The sequence below is a fragment of the Larus michahellis genome, chromosome 10 (genome assembly GCF_964199755.1).
Source record: "Larus michahellis chromosome 10, bLarMic1.1, whole genome shotgun sequence".
Taxonomy (NCBI): domain Eukaryota; kingdom Metazoa; phylum Chordata; class Aves; order Charadriiformes; family Laridae; genus Larus; species Larus michahellis.
In genome coordinates, this window is record NC_133905.1 from 8489309 (window position 1) to 8507005 (window position 17697).

General features: G+C 50.7%; 1 protein-coding gene across 3 annotated transcripts in view; it reads right to left on the reverse strand.

Annotated features, from left to right (window-relative positions):
- The window catches only part of PRICKLE2 (prickle planar cell polarity protein 2), a 111084-nt gene that overhangs the window by 25994 nt on the left and 67393 nt on the right, over positions 1 to 17697 (reverse strand). For all 3 annotated transcript variants that reach the window (XM_074602588.1, XM_074602589.1, XM_074602590.1), the window contains one exon: positions 8095 to 8278. In XM_074602588.1, the coding sequence (XP_074458689.1) occupies positions 8095 to 8278 (184 nt within the window). The remainder of the gene's footprint in view (positions 1 to 8094; positions 8279 to 17697) is intronic.

The window sequence follows — 17697 nt, forward strand, 5'->3', positions numbered from 1 at the left end:
AGGCCCTGACACAAAGGAGACGGGCTGGCCAGGGCGCTGGAAGCCAGGCTAGCCATGGGTGCCGTGGCACGCTGGCCAGCTGGGCAAGCCCCGTCCTGCCCCGGGGAGGTCTCCCGGGCACTCGGATGGGCTCTGTGCCGCAAGAACCCGGCACAGCAGATATCCATCTTCCCAGGGTGTTATTCTCACCTTCAAAAGGAAAATGTCCACATGCCAAGTTGTGCTAATGAAAAATGATACGCATTTTGGAAATTATCAGCTGCCTGGGGCTAAATGGGGAGGGCACGGGGATGGGGCGGGGAGGTGGGGGGGGGAGATAGAAATTAAAAAAGAAAGAAACCAGGAGAAAGGAAAGAACATAATGTAAAACAAGGGTAGGAAAAAGCCTTTAAAGTGGAGCCAACTTTATTCAAAGGCACTGAGGAAAGTAATTACATTAGTTTACAAATGCCTTTGTGTTCTGCAGTCTTCCTACGTTTGGGGTGTGTTTCCAGTTTAACTTTGACAGTTTACAAACCTACCCCTTCCTGCTAAATAAAGGCAGGATTGCAGCTTCTCCTGGCAGTCCCAGGGGTGACCAAAGACAAAAACCCACGCCAGCGCCTTTGTGGGCAAAGCCTTACACCTTCTCCTAGAAGGAAAAGTTTGCAAATAACCAGTGAATTTAAGCCACTGATGAAGGATCTCTTTGATCAGTGAATTAAAGGAGGCAGAGGGGAAATACCATGTTTCTTTTGCCACGAATCGCTGTTGGGAAGCGGCATTCAGTTGTACTTGCCCGGAGTACAACACCCCTACCGAAAGCACCCACCAAACCGGGCTGTTTGGGATGACTGTACCCGCTGGGATGGACTACAAAGAGCATGCGGTGTCCTGGCGCGGCTCAGCCCATGGGTGCCGACTTGCTCAGCCGCAGCGGCTCCGACACATCCAGCTGGGCGATCCCGCCTGGCTCTCAGGAAACCAAACAAACTGCAAAACGGCTGAAAGGCTTTTGCGAAGAGCTCCGCGCGGGCTGTGCGTGCTAGCCTGTGTGCAGCACACTGCCGGAACACGGATGTCCCCAGAAAGGGGACCTCGGTGGGTCAGCCACAGCACAGTAAATCAGCACATGCAGTGGAGTCTGTTCAAAATCCAGGCACGCCAACATCCTCCAACACTCCCCTGTGCCCAGAAGAGCATCATTTTCCCTGGGACCATGCCGGGGGTCCCACAGTCCACCCGGGGATGTACCATGCTGGCTTGGGGCGCCGCAGTGATGTGCGGAGCAGCGGCTGCCGGTGCCTGTGCTCACTCCTGGCCCTGTCCCCCAAGCTCCTGCGGGCTTCGGCTGCAGCAGGAGGAAGGCGTCCAGCAGCCCCGACAAGCCTGTGCTGGCCCGGGCAAGCAGGGCTGCTCCTGTGGCTTGCCCGCTCCTCCCAGCGCCGGCTGTTTAACCGCACATCAGGCATTAAATGATCTTTTACACCGAGCACTTAAAATCCAGAGAGAAACAAATCTGGTGTCTTCAGTATTGCTCTCATTCCTGCTGGCCTCCTTTGGAAAAGCAAAAGGGGGAAAAAATCCCAGAGAAGCCACGTGCAAATAACCCCCTCAACGTGTCCGCAAAATGGTGCGAGTGCTTGTACACGTCGGCTCACACACGAGCTCCACAGATGACAGCACGTGTGAAACTGGAAAACGGGTTCAGTGTGCTTTAGCCCAAGTCTGGCACGTCCTCCTTTTCCGTGGCCCTTTGGATACAAAGCACTTATTTATCTCCTGAAGCAAAACAATCCTTGCAGCAAGGCCAGATGCTCCAGAACAGAGAGGAGAGTGGGATCTGCTGGCTGGGTCTACAGAGCGCAGGGATGCAGCCAGGCAGCACCCCGGGAGGGAGCTGGGGTCCCCCCGAGACCCCGCGGACCCATCTGGGAGAAGACCCTTATCACCCCCCGACCCCTGAATGCGCCTGTGTGCTGGCACGTGGCGATGGGAGGCGGATGCCATCCCCGGCGCCAGGAGGTCCGGTGCCCCACAACGCTGGGTTTGCTCTTGGAAACCCGCTCCCGAGTTGCAGGGACAAAGGCAGGGAACAAAGGAAAAATAATTTTCCTAAGTCCTATTTGTTCCGGCACGCTCTGCGGCTCTCTGCGCGCTTCTCTCCCCCGGCTAACGGCAGCCGAGCCGTTTGAGCATTGCTGCTCACCAGTTGAGAATGACATCCATTCCTGCCAAGCCTTTGGAGCAGTTCTTGGTCTGTAAGAGATCCCGCGGAAACATTGCTTCCTGCTGGCATCAAAGAGGAGCATTTGAATGAAGGCCGTACATCCACAAGTTTCAGACTTGTGAAAGCGCATGCCATGATTTTTCTTTTTTTAAGCAGAAATCGAATTTGGATGAAAAGGAGCCAGAAACGGCGCTTTCAAAAGCATCTGTGAGTGGTCTTTGTGTTGCGAGGTACTGCCCGGCAGAGCCGCTCTCGCACCGCTCAGAGCCCCCCGGAGCACCAGCAATTATAATGATCATCTGCTGCATTGATCATCGCTGATAATTCCCCTGGGTATGACACTTAAAATGCTCTTGTATTTATAAGTCATAGGGTAGCATACTAGAATAATGCTGCAACAAGGAAAAGCTGTCATTGTACGCTGGAATAAAGCTCCAGGACAAGTTTATATGGTGTAGTCCAGCATTTTTCTGTTTTCTTTTCCACTCCCTGCTCTTCTCCTGCCTCCTACCTCTGCTGACCGCCACCCGGCTGTGTCAAATTTAAGAACCAAGCAAACCCCACCAGTGGGCGGTTTTTGTTTCTATGGCCCACTGAAACCAGTTGATTCCCTTCCTCGTCATAAGATTGGTCAAGCATTAAATAATTTTAACAGCTTCTATTGGCTCACCACAATCAGGCAAACACCCCGGGACACAGAAATGGAGCAAAAGCCCAGACGCGTGGTTTTGCCACCTTTTTTTTAATGCAGCCGGGGATGCACTGAAACCTCCTCCATCCGCTCTGCTTCAGGGTGGAGGGAATAACTCCAGGACGTCCTAACCCGCCCCAGCCGCCCCCAAGCCACGCAGCACTGGCATCACACATGGAAAAAGTATTTCATGCGCAGGATTGCTGCTCCGGCCGGCCAGAGAGCATTCGGCACGGTCCGATGCCTGGAGGCTGGATTTAGACAGCTCCAGCCTTGAAATAAGAGCTGCTAACTGCCAGGCTCTTTAGATACCGAAAGAGTTCACTGGGGAGGTGATGGACTTACTGCTACCTCAAAGTGAAATCAGAGAGCTTTTAAAAATGTGCTGAAATGCAGCTTTTGGGTAAAAATACTACAGCATGCACGTGTCGAAGGGGTAGAGCTAGAGGTGGCTGCAGCTTCTGGCACCAGAGAACATGAGTTACAGCTCCTCTTCAGCGCCCTCGGCTCTGCTCTCAGCGTCAGCATCTACCAAGGAAAGCAGAGCTCTTCACGGGGCTTTTGTCCTTCCTCTACCTGGCCATAAATTAGTTATCTGTTCCCCATTACTACGCAGGCTTGGGCCACAGGGTTGCTTCGGTCTGTCTTGTTCCTTCCTTGCTGTGTGCAACGCTTTGGTCTCTTGAGGAGTGAAGCAGTTTGCTGAACTTATAGGGCTCAAGAAAGGACAAGAAGGTAAAATGCACTTGATCGTGACACACAGGTAGAAGTGAGGCACACGTCCCCCAGAGACGACTGGCCCAGATAATGTACTTTCTACCACACCGAGGTGGTGAAAGCAGATATCTTTAGGTAAGGTGTAAATGCACATTCGGTGTAGGTTCATCTCTGCTCTCCTTTCCTCAGTTCGTGACCTGAACAGCAACTGATGAAACCCGGAGGTTTTATAATTCGAGTGCTTCCTATAGATCTTGCAAAAGATCCAGAACAGGAATCAACACGTATGTTGGCCCCTGAATAAATTCCCTGCGACAGGTACGAGTTTCACACCACACTGCAAAGCTCTTGAGGTCCAAGCTCTAACGGCGGCCTTAGAGGAAAACGGTCCTCTGAACCTTCATGCTGCTAATTTTAGCTCAGATGAGATTTTCATAACTTTTTAAGGGACTCGATCAGAGCAACTGTGCTGACAGCAAGAGGGAATTAAGTTCTTATGGCACGTAACAAGGGTCTTGAATGTTGGCATGCTGGAGCCATGCAGAAAGCCACACCACAGCTGAAGTACAGCCCCATCTTTTATTTAATTGGAAATCTGTGCCCATAACCAGCTGCTCCTATTATTGAGACACAATAAAGACAGAAATCCTCAAAAATCCCTTGTATTCAGAAATTCGAGCTGGCATGTTATAACTCCTTTGGATTTCTCCAAACCACAGGCCTGAAGAATTCAAGGCTGTGCATTCACATGTATTTACACATGCCTTGCCCAAAAATGTGAAGAACACATCATAAAAGTACTTATTTTTAAGCATCTGCCCTCAAACTTATGTCAGTGCAAGGAGGATCAGCTGTCGGACTGCCAGCTCGAGCAGACAAACTGGCTCCCAAAATTGCCTTCCCCCGTCTTCGCAGCCAGGCCTGATCTGGGATTTTGCTTTGCTGAGGACACGTTTCTGCTGCTGTCTGCCCATTTCAAGACTTTCACAATTATTTCTTTATCCGGCCATTGAACGGCAGGCAGGAACAAAGAGTATTTCTCAAAGCCCACATCCCGAGCTTCTGCCTCGCCTCCCGTACAGCCACCTTTCCCATCCCCATCTGCGTCCCTGTCTTCCAGAAGAGAAGTCCCTCTTCTGCCATAACTTCTCATCAAGGTCCAATCCAAGCAGGATTAGAGTGCACAGGAGCCTCTTGGCCATCCTGCGTAGCCGGACTGCTACTACCAGAAAACACATTTTATAACCGCGTTGTAACTTATGGAGCTCAGTTGTGGGTTTTTACCCGCCGCTCTCCCTGTTGGCAGGTTGCCGCTGAGCCTTACACCTCTGATGGCTTGAAACCTCTTCCAATTTCCTGCCTCAATGCATTCGGAGCCAGTTTATATCTATGTTCCTGTGCCAAAGTTGGAGCTTGAATAACTGCTCTTCCTCCTCTAATGCATAGGGAGTGATCATAACCCTTCGATTTGCTAGGCTGAACAAACCGAGCTCCTCTAGGCTCCTCAAGAAAATAGCATTTCCATCTCCTTCCATTTTATACCCCTCTTTCTTGAGCAGAGATGTCATAAATTTTAGCCAGTTTTCCAGATGGATTTTTACTGTACTTTATGCAGCGGTATTACACCATTTTTGATATTACCATCTTCATCCATCTAAACATATTTAGAAATATATAATATTTATGGCTGTTGTGTAAAGCACTTCGTAGTCTTGCACACTGATGATCCATAATATAAGGGATAGCTTTCAGCTTTGCTCATCAAGTGCAATGTTTGGATCATTATCTCTGAACACTGAACCAAAGTGTTTTTTTCTCTTCAGTAGTGGGCATTAAGCGATCAACGTGATTCTCACATAGTTGACATGTTCCACAGACCAGCTGATGCCTGAATTAGTGTCCAGGAATCCAGTGAGTCCTTGTAGGCTTGGCTCAATTCCCCTTTAGATTATACTGAATAATTTAAGCTGTGGATTGAAAGGACTCTCCAAATTCTGAAATGACCTGTGGAAACTGCCAAAAAACGATGTCATGTTTGTTGGCCAACTTACCCCCCTGAAATCCTGTAAATTGCTGTGTTAAGTGAGACGTGAACGCTGCCTCCCAAGAATAGCGAGGTAGGAAGGCTGTCGTCCAAGTATAATAAGAAAACTGCATTAGTCTTTCAGGGGACCACTTACCTCCCCCAGCTCATATGCTGCATAGAGATTTTAATAACGTAGAATATTGCACAAAAAGTTGTTTCATTTCATCTGCTTCATGTCAAAGAAATATGACAGTGAAACAGTGGAAGGCAGAGAAAAATTCACTGCCTGCAAACCGGTATTTTCACCCCAGCCTGACGGTAGTGTCCTCAGGCAGAGCGGAGCCCACCAGCTGCTCCACGGCAGACATCAGCCTTCCAGAGGCTCCACATCACGTACGCACAACCTGACTCATCGACCAGAAAGCCACATGTCTGTCTGCAGCCTTGCACGGCTCCAGCAAGTTGCTGCAGAGGTACCTCCTACCCCCGCGGGAGGCAAACAGCATCCTCCTGCACCCCGGGGCATCTCCCAGCCCTGCGAGACTCCCGTAACTCCCGGAAAAATTCAGGGTGATGCCCTTCACCTGGGGACAACCCCCAGCCCTGCATCGTGGCTCTTTCACAGCCCTGATAAGTCACATCTTGCTTTTGTCTCCTTAGTGGCTCATCTGATGCATGAAAAGGTCCCCAAAGGGCTGGTGGATGAGCTAGGCTGGAAGGATTTCAGTGTCTGTCTTAGGCTCTGCTTACGGCTGCTCTTCATCTCCATGGTGATTAGAGACAGGTCTGAAGTGGCAAATCTGCTAAAAGACCCAGCAATGCAGACAGAGGAGCGTAATTAAAAAACGAGTGTTTGTACCGAGGAGCACCATGACCTCTGCAAGAAACAGATGCTGGAAGAACCTAAAAATACAGTAACTTGAGTAACGCATGAGATCTCAATACCTACTGCTACTCCCTGCTTTTATTTTCTCCTGAGCATCCCAAACTCCATTCTTAAAAAGCACCCGAGGGATCAAAAAAGCATCCAGGTCTTATGGAATATGTCACGACCATGCTGGAAGTAGGTTTTAATTGCTGTCCATGCCATGCTGTACTCATCAGAGACCACGTCTACCTGGTCAGGTGCCACCTGTCACTAAATATCTGTATTTCCACCCAAAGCTACAGGGACATGGGCCAGCTTGGGCTCCAGAAGCCACCGACACGCCTGGAGAGAAGGCGCTGCTGAGAGCAGGTGGCACCAGCTTGGGTATGGTCCTCCAACGGGACTCCCCAAACCCAACTGGTTCGTGTCCCCGCAGCACGCAGGACCAGCACAGCTACTTCAGGACCATCTGCATCTCTCCATACACCGTGTCTTGTACCTCCTGGCAGGCACAAAGGGAGCCTCTGACATAAGGAAGGTGACAGAAAACAATGCTGCTGCCTGATTTGCATGGTTGGATGGCACCAAATGAAACACACAGTGCTGTGGAGCTTCAAGCAAGCACCGAGCCAGGCTTGTAAAGACAAGAAGAAGGGAAAAAAAAACCCCAAACAACTGGATTTTCTCTAATCAGACAGATAATATTTACAGCCTACGGGTAGTGCCAAAATATTTCAGGAAATGCCTAAACCCTTCTGAATGAAAGCTCGAGAAAACACGATATTTAAGAACAGCAACTACAACAGTAAGAATGAAAGCTTTCCACCCTATCCCAGCCTCCTTACATGGTTTAAAATGATTGCCATAGCAATTATCAAGGCTAAGCTCATTTTGCAATCTCCTCTACAAATTAAGTTCTGAGTTGAACACGTAAAAGCTCAGCATAAAAACCAAATGAATCATGTAAACTGCAAAGAGCAGAAATCAATGCGTGCTCCGCGCAGACAGCATGCTGAGGTCTAATCCATCCCGCTCAATTCCTGTACTGAGAGATTTGAAGTTCATTTGAGCAACTCTTTCCAGTAAGGCACACGCATCACGGTTGAAAAACCCAACCCCAAAGACTCTGGCCCATTTCTAGAGTCATCCACCAGCTCTGAGTGTCTGCCCTGGACAGTGTCTGCCCTCTCCCCAGAGCTGAGCAGTCCAGGAGGGCAGAATATGAGCATCAAGTCCCCTGGAGCCCCACCACTTTTTTCCCCATGAAACAGTAGTAGGTACGTCTGTATCTGTTCCCTTGCTCAACCACAACAAACCCCATCCTGGAAATATTTTGTTTCCCCTTCTCTTAATTACCAATTACATCTACAGACACAGAAAAACCCAAGTCCCGCAAGGATGGCATCTCTATTTTCTTTCATTTGTGTGTTCAGAGCAGACCTGTCTCTGCAAGTCTCTATCGTGCACCCAGAAACAGCCGCATGCAACAAGTCCTCGTACCCCCAGGAGAAAATCAGGGCAACTATTTCCAAAGAGCATATTAAAACAATTTATTTGTGGGAACCGGGTGGTGTCATCGTTACCTGCTCGGGCTTCAGGCCGGGGGGGACCCACGCGTACTCTTCCAGGGCACAGCCCGAGTCGTCGTCAGATGTCGAATTCCTCTGGAAGTCAAACATGAGCTTGGTGACGGTCTTCTCCATCTCCAGAGGCATAACTGTTACGATGTGCTCTTCCTGGGAGCACTTACAGTGAAGGCAAATCTTCCTGCAAGGTGAGGAGAGAGGAAAAAGAGGAGATGCCCCAGTGAGTTGCACTTTAAATAAGAAAGCAAAGCGATTCATAGAATCGCAGGATTGACTAGGTTGGAAGGCACCTTTCAGATCATCGAGTTCAACCATCAACCCAACACTGACAAAAACCATCACTAAACCGTATCTCTAAGCACTATGTCTACCCATCTTTTAAATACCTCCAGGAATGGTAACTCAGCCGCTTTCCTGGGCAGCCTGTTCCAATGCCTGATAACCCTTTCAGTGTAAAAATTTTTCGTAATATCCATTCTAAACCCCTCCTGGCGCAAACTGAGGCCGTTTCCTCTTGTCCTATTGCCTGTTACCTGGGAGAAGAGACCGTCCCCCACCTCTCTACCCCCTCCTTTCGGGGAGCTGTAGAGAGTGAGAAGGTCTCCCCTCAGCCTCCTTTTCTCCAGGCTGGACACCCCCAGCTCCCTCAGCCGCTCCTCGCGAGACTTGTGCTCCAGACCCCTCACCAGCTCCGTTGCCCTTCTCTGGACACTCTCCATGTCTTTTTTGTGGTGAGGGGCCCAAAACTGGACACAGCACTCGAGGTGGGGCCTCGATTCCTGCCAGTCGCCGGCCTGCAGGGACTAAACTCTACACTTTTATTATGCTCAGCATTTTCTAACGCAGGATTTGTCTCTCTCGTAAGGAGGAAATAAAAGTCCATATTTGCTGTAACAACACTTGGCAATCAAGCTGAGTCAGACTGCCTGATGTTTGGGGATATCTAACTGCCTTGTCCCTTTACTGCCCCACGAGGAGTATTTCCAGGGGCCAGCACGGGCAAGGGCCACGTGCCCCCCCAGTGCGGATCGGCGTGCCAGCCACTAATTGCTGAGCAGTTACCGAATTTAGGACAGCTGAGCCCTTGGCTAATACCGAAAACGGAGGATTGACTGGGAAGCTGTGAATGACAAGTCCCTCTAGCACGCTGATAGCATAAATTTGCTTATTAAAGTAGCATAAAAATTGATTATAGTCTGAACATATAAAACTAAATTAAATTAAGGGAGGCTACAAAAAAACCACAGTCACACTACAACGGCATCTTAACCGCTCGCCTGGATGGCACGTGCCGCGGCTCAGCAGCCCACAAGCTCCCACGCTGCCCCAGAGCCGGACCTGGTGTCGGGGGGGAAAGCACAAGGTCTGAAAGAACAGCCCACAGGTTGCAATTTAACAGCCGTGAGAGCTTAATTCACTGGCAAATATCACTTCTCGGCATTTCTTTTAAGGGCCTGCTCCTGCAGCTGGTGGTCTGTGGGAGATTTTCTTCATGGGCTTTTGTCTGCAGGGCTGGTAGGACATCACTCCCCTTCGCCGGGGGTAAGAGCGAAGGATGAACCCGGCTGAAAACAGCCCCCAGCCCCATCGGAAGAGGTTAAAGGGAAGGCTGAAAAACTGGCTTCTCTTTCTGAAAACGCGATGCTCCTCCACTATATGGGTCAATGGTATCTATTTTAAAGTAACCACGCAGGATTCTGAATTAATTTGCGCTAATGAAGGCACCACTGGCTTCTGAGGAATGAGATACAACGGTTTCACTTGGGTAGCAGAAGGGAGACATCTCAGAGATAATAAAGTACCGCACAAAAGGCAAGGGAAAGGCTACCGTTGTCATTGCAGGCTTCTCTGCTACAAGGTAAAGCAAAGAAATTCAGAGGGCAGCAACAGTTAAACATCGGGGGATTAATTTTCAAACACCTTTCCTTCTTTTTCAGCGCCGCGTACAAGCCAGCTGAGCATACCAGCGCTCGGGTCCAGATTCGCGTCTAAATTTCCACTTGGCCATTACAGCACAAAAAACGCACTCTAGCAAAAGTCAAGAGGCTCCGTTAAGTCAAGCCAGGGAGATTTGCCAGATTTTCCCATTTCCTGCCTTTCATCAGATCTAAACCACAGAGCGACCCCCCCCGCACCCCTGGCGTCTGGTTTGCATCCAGCCGGAGAGTCTCGGCATCGCCTCCGGCTGTTACCTTAAAAAATAATCAAGGCACCATTTCATGTGAATACTTTAATTAATCAGCTACCGTGGAAGGGTGCTCTGCCTCAGGAAAGCCGCTGGTTTCTCTGTCGTTTCCATCTCATTTCACGATATGATTAGAAGCAGCGCAATATGCAACAAGATGCTAAGAATAATCAATAGCTCCAGAGCCCTGGATTCGGCACTGGAGATAGTTATTCTAATGGAGTTTAGGACTTCTTAGCCAAATTTTAAATTTCAGGACATCAATCACAAGCTTCAAAGGGAGACAAACACAACAGTCCACACTTGGATGGCAGCAATCCCAGGAGCATGAGCGCTGCGACGGGGAAAAAGCCATTCCACACATTTCTGCCTCCTCCCAGCTCTAGGCACAGCCCCTCCAGGAGATGGAGGGTGGCAGGAGAGCGTCAGAGGTCTTGGCTTTCAATAAATGAGATAAATCAGGCCATCCTGAGGACTTTAAATAACGGTGTCGAAGAGTTAATAAGTGAGATGTATGATTCATTAGACCCCACAGGTGACTCCATGCGACCGCCAACCTGCAGCTGAGTGCAGGTAGAGCCAGGAGGGTGAGGACCGGGTCGGGAAGCTGGTTTACACCCTTGCCCTCCAGGCAATTGGGTGCTGCTGGTGAGTGGCTTCTCCTGGTCGGAAAAGCAAAGGATGAAAAGGACACAGGTAGCTTGCCTACTCATCAATGATGTCCCCAGGCCAGGACAACGGGCTCTGTAAAAACTTTGCACCATTAAAAACTGAGCATCTCCAGGCACGGGGTTTCTGCCACCTCCCTGGGCAAACTGTACAAACTTCAAGATCTTGCCCCTGAGATATTCCGTTCTCCTCCTTTCCCCTCATTAAAAGCAGAAGATTAACAGCTTTAATTACAATTATTTTCTTTACATTAGGATATGTTGTTTCATGGGAACAATACTGAGTGTCCTAGGAGTGTCTTTCCACTCCTATGATATGGTTTCCATGACTTCTTCGCATAGGTCTCACTTACTCAACTTTATTTTATCGTCTTCCAGCTCCATATAATTAAAAATAATTCCCTGTAGTAAAAACTTAATATAAAAACGTACATTTCAAATGCGAGCTGAAACTGAAAAAGCAGTATCCCCCAACCGCACTCAAAGCAGAGCTGCACGAAGTGAGATGATGCACGTGCCAGCACTCGACCACGCGTGGTGACCAGAGTGACAACGTGCCGTGGGTGCTGGGGGAGAGCTGATGGGTGTTGGAAAGGACCACGGCCGGCAGCCTGCCCGGCAGCTCCCACCAGTGTCAGCTCGTTAGTCATTAACGAGGGAAGAGCAGCAGAGCCTGGAGATGCTCGGCACATCGGCCTGCCACATACCTTACCGTACGCAGGGTGCCACAGCCCAGTTGCAGTGGCACATCCTGCAAAGGGAAACCCATTGCCTTGGCTCTGGCCAGACACAAGCCTCACCTAACCACCACCAAAGCTCTATCAACAGCGATTGCTGCTGCCTGTGCAGCCAAGGAGACCCCCACAACTTGAGAAGAGTGTGGGCAGGTTTTTTTTTTTTTAAGCAAGAAGTGTCCCTCGAAATGTTCAAGATCAGCCTGGACGGGGCTTTGAGCAACCTGGTCTAGTGGGAGGTGTCCCTGCCCATGGCAGGGGGTTGGAAAGAGATGATCTTTAAGGTCCCTTCCAACTCTAACCATTTTATGATTCTACAAAGAAGAAACTAACACCAATCACTGTCTTCGTTCCTGACCTTTCTGTCTTGCACTGATCCCAGAGAAGGGTCTGCAAGGTCATGTCAGGGAGATACCTGCCCTGGTGATTAAGAGAGGTCTCCAGCATCAGAGAGGACACAGGCTTGGAGATAATTCGGCGCTGCTGCTAAAAGCTGGGAACATCCTGGAGCACCACTTGACTCCAGGAGCTGAGGGCTGGGGAGGAGAACCCCAGCGATGTTGTGTTTCCCAATGAAGCGAGAAGAGCTGACAGCACGACCGGCTTCAGGCATGAAGGGTAAATAAAGGAGCTGGTGAGCAGCTGGAGCTTGTGGACAGGGAGAAAAGAAGAGAGGGAGGCACGGGCTGGGGAGCACCCAGCAGGGCTGCTTGGCACAGAGCTCTGCCCTGCAGCAGGGCCAGGACGGCGGGAAGCAAACGGGGAGAAAAAGAACATTTCCTGGTGTCAGATTTAGCTGGAAAGGAGCCTGCCTTGAATTGACTTCACATGGTACGAAAGCAGCAGCGGCTCAAAAACAGATTGAAAAATTTGTTCTGCTCAAGGCCAGCGCTTCATGTGATGAAGTTACAAGATGGATGTATTTTATTTTGCAACGGCTGCTTTTACGTGGTGCTCTTGGCACAGTGGCTGGTCCTCTCCTCAGAGGAAGCTCTAAACCCGTCCCCCGTTATGTCCCCACTCATCCACCGGTGCAGGGGGACAGTGCAAACTGGGTCCACCAACCCACACCAGCCTCTCTCTACAGGCAAAAACAGGCACACAAGGGGAATCTGAAGCAAACAGGGCCCAACACATCAAGCAGAGAACCTGGCTCCCGAGTCCCTCTCGCTTGGGACGCACAAGGACACTTCCAGCCCAGGTCCACCTACCTCGGCTCGGCACAAGCCCAATTGACCTGTGAGGTCTCTGGGACAAGGCAGTCCCTTGTTGTGTGCTGCAGTTACCAAAGCAGAGCCTCTGCCATTGCTGGAGCCTCCCGCAGCCCTTTCATCACAGCGACGGCACCAACAATAAGCTAAACCACGCTGAGAACACTAGTGCCGTGCAAGAGGCTCTGGAGAGAGCTGCGAACGTGACCCCAGCTTTCTGAAGAGAGCAGAGGTCTTCCCGCTGTGAAAAACCAGCAACGACTCCAAACCGTGAAAGCACAAGGAGAGCTAAAAAGCCAGGGAAGAAAGGATGCCGGGGCGGGGGGCAGCCTGAAGCCAACGCAAAGCAGGTCCTTGCAAATGGTCTGTAGCTCCAGCACAGGAGCCGGCCAAGCTGGCCTCTCCCATCGGCCGTGTATTGGGGTCTGGGGCAGCGCAGGCAGCTCTGGACCCGCCTTGGGGCCGTGAGGGCAGCAGACCCCCGCCCAGAGGAAAACCTGCTGGCCACAGGGCTCTTCTCTTCCAGCCGTGGCTGCTGGCTCGGCTGGGTGGGCACGCAAGACTCGGCACAGCAAACACCACCCAAGCAAAGCCTGCCCCGCAGGTATGCTGAGAAAGGGCAGCGCAGGAGCTCAGCCCCTCCCGGCAAGAAGCAACAATGAAGGCAGAGTTTAAAATCGTGGCAGAAATGCTAAAATTCTTCTCGGACAAAGAAGGAACTCAGCAAACAGCCCTTATCACCACTCCCCCGGCGCTGCTTATCTCTGCTTCTCAGTTGTTTCTTCTGGGATGGAAATAAATGGGCTGTATCAGGGAGCAGCTCCGTCTCCAGACAATGCGAGGAGCAGGAATGCCACGGCCCATGCCGGTCCATGCGATGCCTCTGCTGTGCTCCCTAATAAAGGATTTGCATGCATTTGTGCACACATTAACATGCGAGATTTGGAATCCCTCAAAAAGCAATTGTCTGCTCAGCTCGGACGGAGTGTGTAAACGCAAAGAGGCAATTCTCTTCCTGCTTGGCTTAAGACACATACAGCAGTTTGATTTTTTTTTTCCCCCAGCATCGTGCCATCATTCTGATTGCAATGAGGCTTTTGGGTCAGCCGCCAGTCAGTAAATCACTAGACTTCTCGGGAACGGGAGAGGCTGAGGATTCGGGGCAGCTCATGTGACCCCTGAGTCTCTTAACAAGGGCGTCTTAATATCCCTGCCTGTTATCTCCTCCCCTCATTTGAGAGCTAATGAGGCATCTTCCCACCCAGCGCGAGCTCCAGCTACACAGACCCATTTCTCCAGACCCCACAAGCAGGGCAAACATTTCTCTAAGTTGAAAAATTAACATAGTCCTTCGCTGCCACAGGGAGAGCCTGGTGGCTCTTCTCCAATACGGGTGCCACTCTCCCATTTCACAGATAGGGAAGCTGAGGCTCGGGAGTAGCCACAGGCAGCACCCAGCCGTGGCTTCCCCATCGACTCCCTGAACATCAGCTTCATCAGAGGAGCCCCAAGCTTTTGTGCTCAAATCAGACAGCTGGAGTTGCCTCCTTCTCCAACTTCTCTAACACCATATTTTGAACAAAAAGCTCCCAGTAGCCCCAGCCAGCCACTGCCTGTGGCCTCGGGTCCCATGGACCTCAGCAACAAAGCAGCATCTCTCTGGAGAAAACATTTCTGCGATTTCACAGCTCTTTCAGAGTTACTTCAGCCGGAAAAAAACCTATCAGCGGGAATGCATTGCAAAGACCTTGTGCTACTGGGCTGAAAAGGAAGCTCAGTGAAAGCTTTTATCTGCCAAGCGGGGGTGCGGGAGGCTAAAGGAGGCGAATTATTTATGGGCATTTACAACAGCAGCAATTCAAAGTCTGAGGACAAGGTGCCCTTGGTGGCCCGCAAGGATGGCCAGGGGAGGACAACGACGCTCGCTTGGCCCAAGATGCTGTAGGAACAGTTGGTTTAAAAGATCAACAGCTGGTGGTAGCAACAGTGCAAGTAGCACAGCAATGCCAAGAAGCTAAGGAAGAGAGAAATGATCCAGCAACCAAATGACCCCTATAGATTCAGTTCCCCTCCCAGCCTCAGTGACTGTAGGGGAGCCCGTGCAGCTGCACATCTCCAGCAAGGTCTGCAGTAGCTGGGGAAACACCGAGAGGATGGAAGAGTTGCAAGTCGGACTCTTCTCCATCTTCCCCATGCATCTTCTCTTCTCTACCTGCTTGATTTGCTTGAGGCAAGTCAGATTTTCAGTGTTGCTTTATTTTTAATCCCCTCTGACCTCCACAGTGCCAACGGCAGCAATTGCGAAGGTGTCCAGGGTGGCGTTGAAGCTTTTATTACAAACCCCATTTCCACTCCTGGAAAAATTCTCCTCTCTGGCTGAAGTTGTCCATGCTCAGTCTCAGGGTGGAGACTAATTTTTTTTTTTTAAGACTCTCTAAAAATCCTTTACCACTGCAAGAGTTATTCTTGCTTAATTAAGAAGAAAAAAAGAACTATCCTCAATATTACCAGCTGCAGCCAAATATGAGCAAAAGCAGTCTCTGAGGATTTTCCACTTGGTCTGCCTTCATGGTGAATCAGGACCATCAACTCTAGAAGCGGGTGGAACATCTGCCTGTGGGTCCCCACCTCCCTGTCGCCAAACCGCTGCTTCCCTGCGGCGTGGCCTGGGGCAGCCTCCAGGCTGCTTCCAATTTTGCTGTCTGTGGTCTTAGGCACCACGTGGCAGACAACAACCGTCAGCACACAAGGCTGTGCTCCTCCCAGATGAGACCAAGAAATCAGGACAAAACACGACACAATCTACAAAAACCCCAAATCTCTCCTCTGGGCTCTCTTGGTGCCCTCTGAGGTAAACAAGGAACCAGGACCACAGCCCAAAAACCAGAAGTGGCCAGACCTCTCAGCAACACCACAGGATGAATCCAAACATGACCAACCTTTCCAACCCATGGCTAAGTCACCCCAGGGGAGGTGGGGTGCATCACGGGTCATTTTGGGGAGCCCAGGTGAACCCCAGCGCTCTGCAGTGAACACAGGTCCCCGCTCGGGCTCCCATTTCTCCTCGCGAGCTGGGTAAGAGCCCCAGGGTGCTTCAACACCCTCCTGACCTGAACCACACTGCCAGGCTGCTCCCATGAGCCACAACCCCTGACACGAACCATGAAGAGTCTGACGCATAAAGATGAGATGTTTAAATTAAGGGATATTAATAACTTGGCAGGTCTCAGAAGAACTCTCTATTTGGAGCTCTCAAGATATTTCGCAGAAGACGCAATATTATTTTTTTTTCGGAATAGAGGTTAGACAGAGGTGGGCAAAGTGCTATACCCGTGTGAGCCGCAGATCAAGCAAAGAGGAGAGAAGAGGAAAAACAAGGTGCCACGAGCCCCAGCCTGTTGCCCAGCCATGCTACCAGGAGAAAAGGTGTCCAACAGGCTGCTCTGTCACATCCAAGACGATGGAGGCAGCCTGCCAGCTCTCAGGCTTACCACTCATCTCAGCATATTTATGTTAGTTCGTTTTTTTTCCCCCTTAAAGGTCCAGCTCTTAGCTTACAGCAACAATAACAACCACATATTTTCCCCCGGTCACGGAGAAGAAATGCAAACCGCTAGTCTCCAAGTCGAAAAGGAGAACAGGCTCCATAACAGCGATAACAACCCTGAAGCTGGTGGGCAAACAATGTTGAAGCCAATCTCATGATTTTGGAAGGCAGGAGGAGCCACGGGATGGGCAGACCCAGCAGCTGTGGACACCTGAGAGGGGTTTGGTGTCCCCCATGGCAGGACAACCCCAAAGCCCCCAAAAGCCCAAGTGGGGGTCCCTGGCCAGCCGGGAGGGACCTGGGGAGGCAGCGGAGGGAGCAGGCAGCAGCAGGACCCTGGCTAAACTCTCCCTTTGGGCTGAGCTCAGCCGCGCTCCCCGCCCCAGAACCGACATACCCCTCTCCTACCCCATGGGTTATCTTGTCAGATTTTTAATTATACCATTTTGCTGGCTTTTCAGCCCAAGAAGGCGCAGCGCTGTATCGCAGGGGGTTTCTTTCTGCTGCCTAACTGAAGGAAGAAAACTGCCTCCAAGCCAGGGGTTCTAGCAAGATTCAGGCTCTACCTCTGGATCCAAAACCAGCTCACCACAAAGCAGCCTGGCTCCGTTCAGCATGCGGGTCCCTCACTGTCTTCTCATAACCCTGGCCTCTCCACAGGCAGCGTTTATCTGCCCATCTTTCTCCCCCACCCCGTTCCAGGCCTGCAGCCCATCTCTCCAGCACCGGTCTGGGACAGACAGGCAAAACCGAGCTGGTTCCCAGCGATCTGCCCCGGGGCTGGAAGTGCTATTTTAAGGGACTTCATTGGTTCGCATTCGCAGCATGACAAGCAGAAACCACGGGAAGCAGTAAACAGGCTGCAATTCAAGCATCTCCCAGGCCGTTACGTCCTAAAGGAAAAAAACCAAACCTGCCTGATAGGCAAAATGCTCGGAAGCAGGACGAGCTAGGCTGAAAATTGTGATTATTTCAAAAGTTGAGGCTTAGACGGCATCCCCCGAGACAGGCAATACCGACCGGCTGGTGAAAGCAATCACTGCCAGCCTGATCCGTGTATGTGCCGGCTCATCCTGAGCAAGGCCGCCAACAGCAAGTGCGCGAGGCTGGGTCATTTTGTTAAGCTGAAAACACACGACGGGAGATGATTAAAATACGAGGCAAAATATAATCTTGTTAGCTGCAGACAGTTTCACTTTACAAATCTTTATCGCGGGCTCAAGCCGGCACCCTTATAAATACAACGCAGTGATGT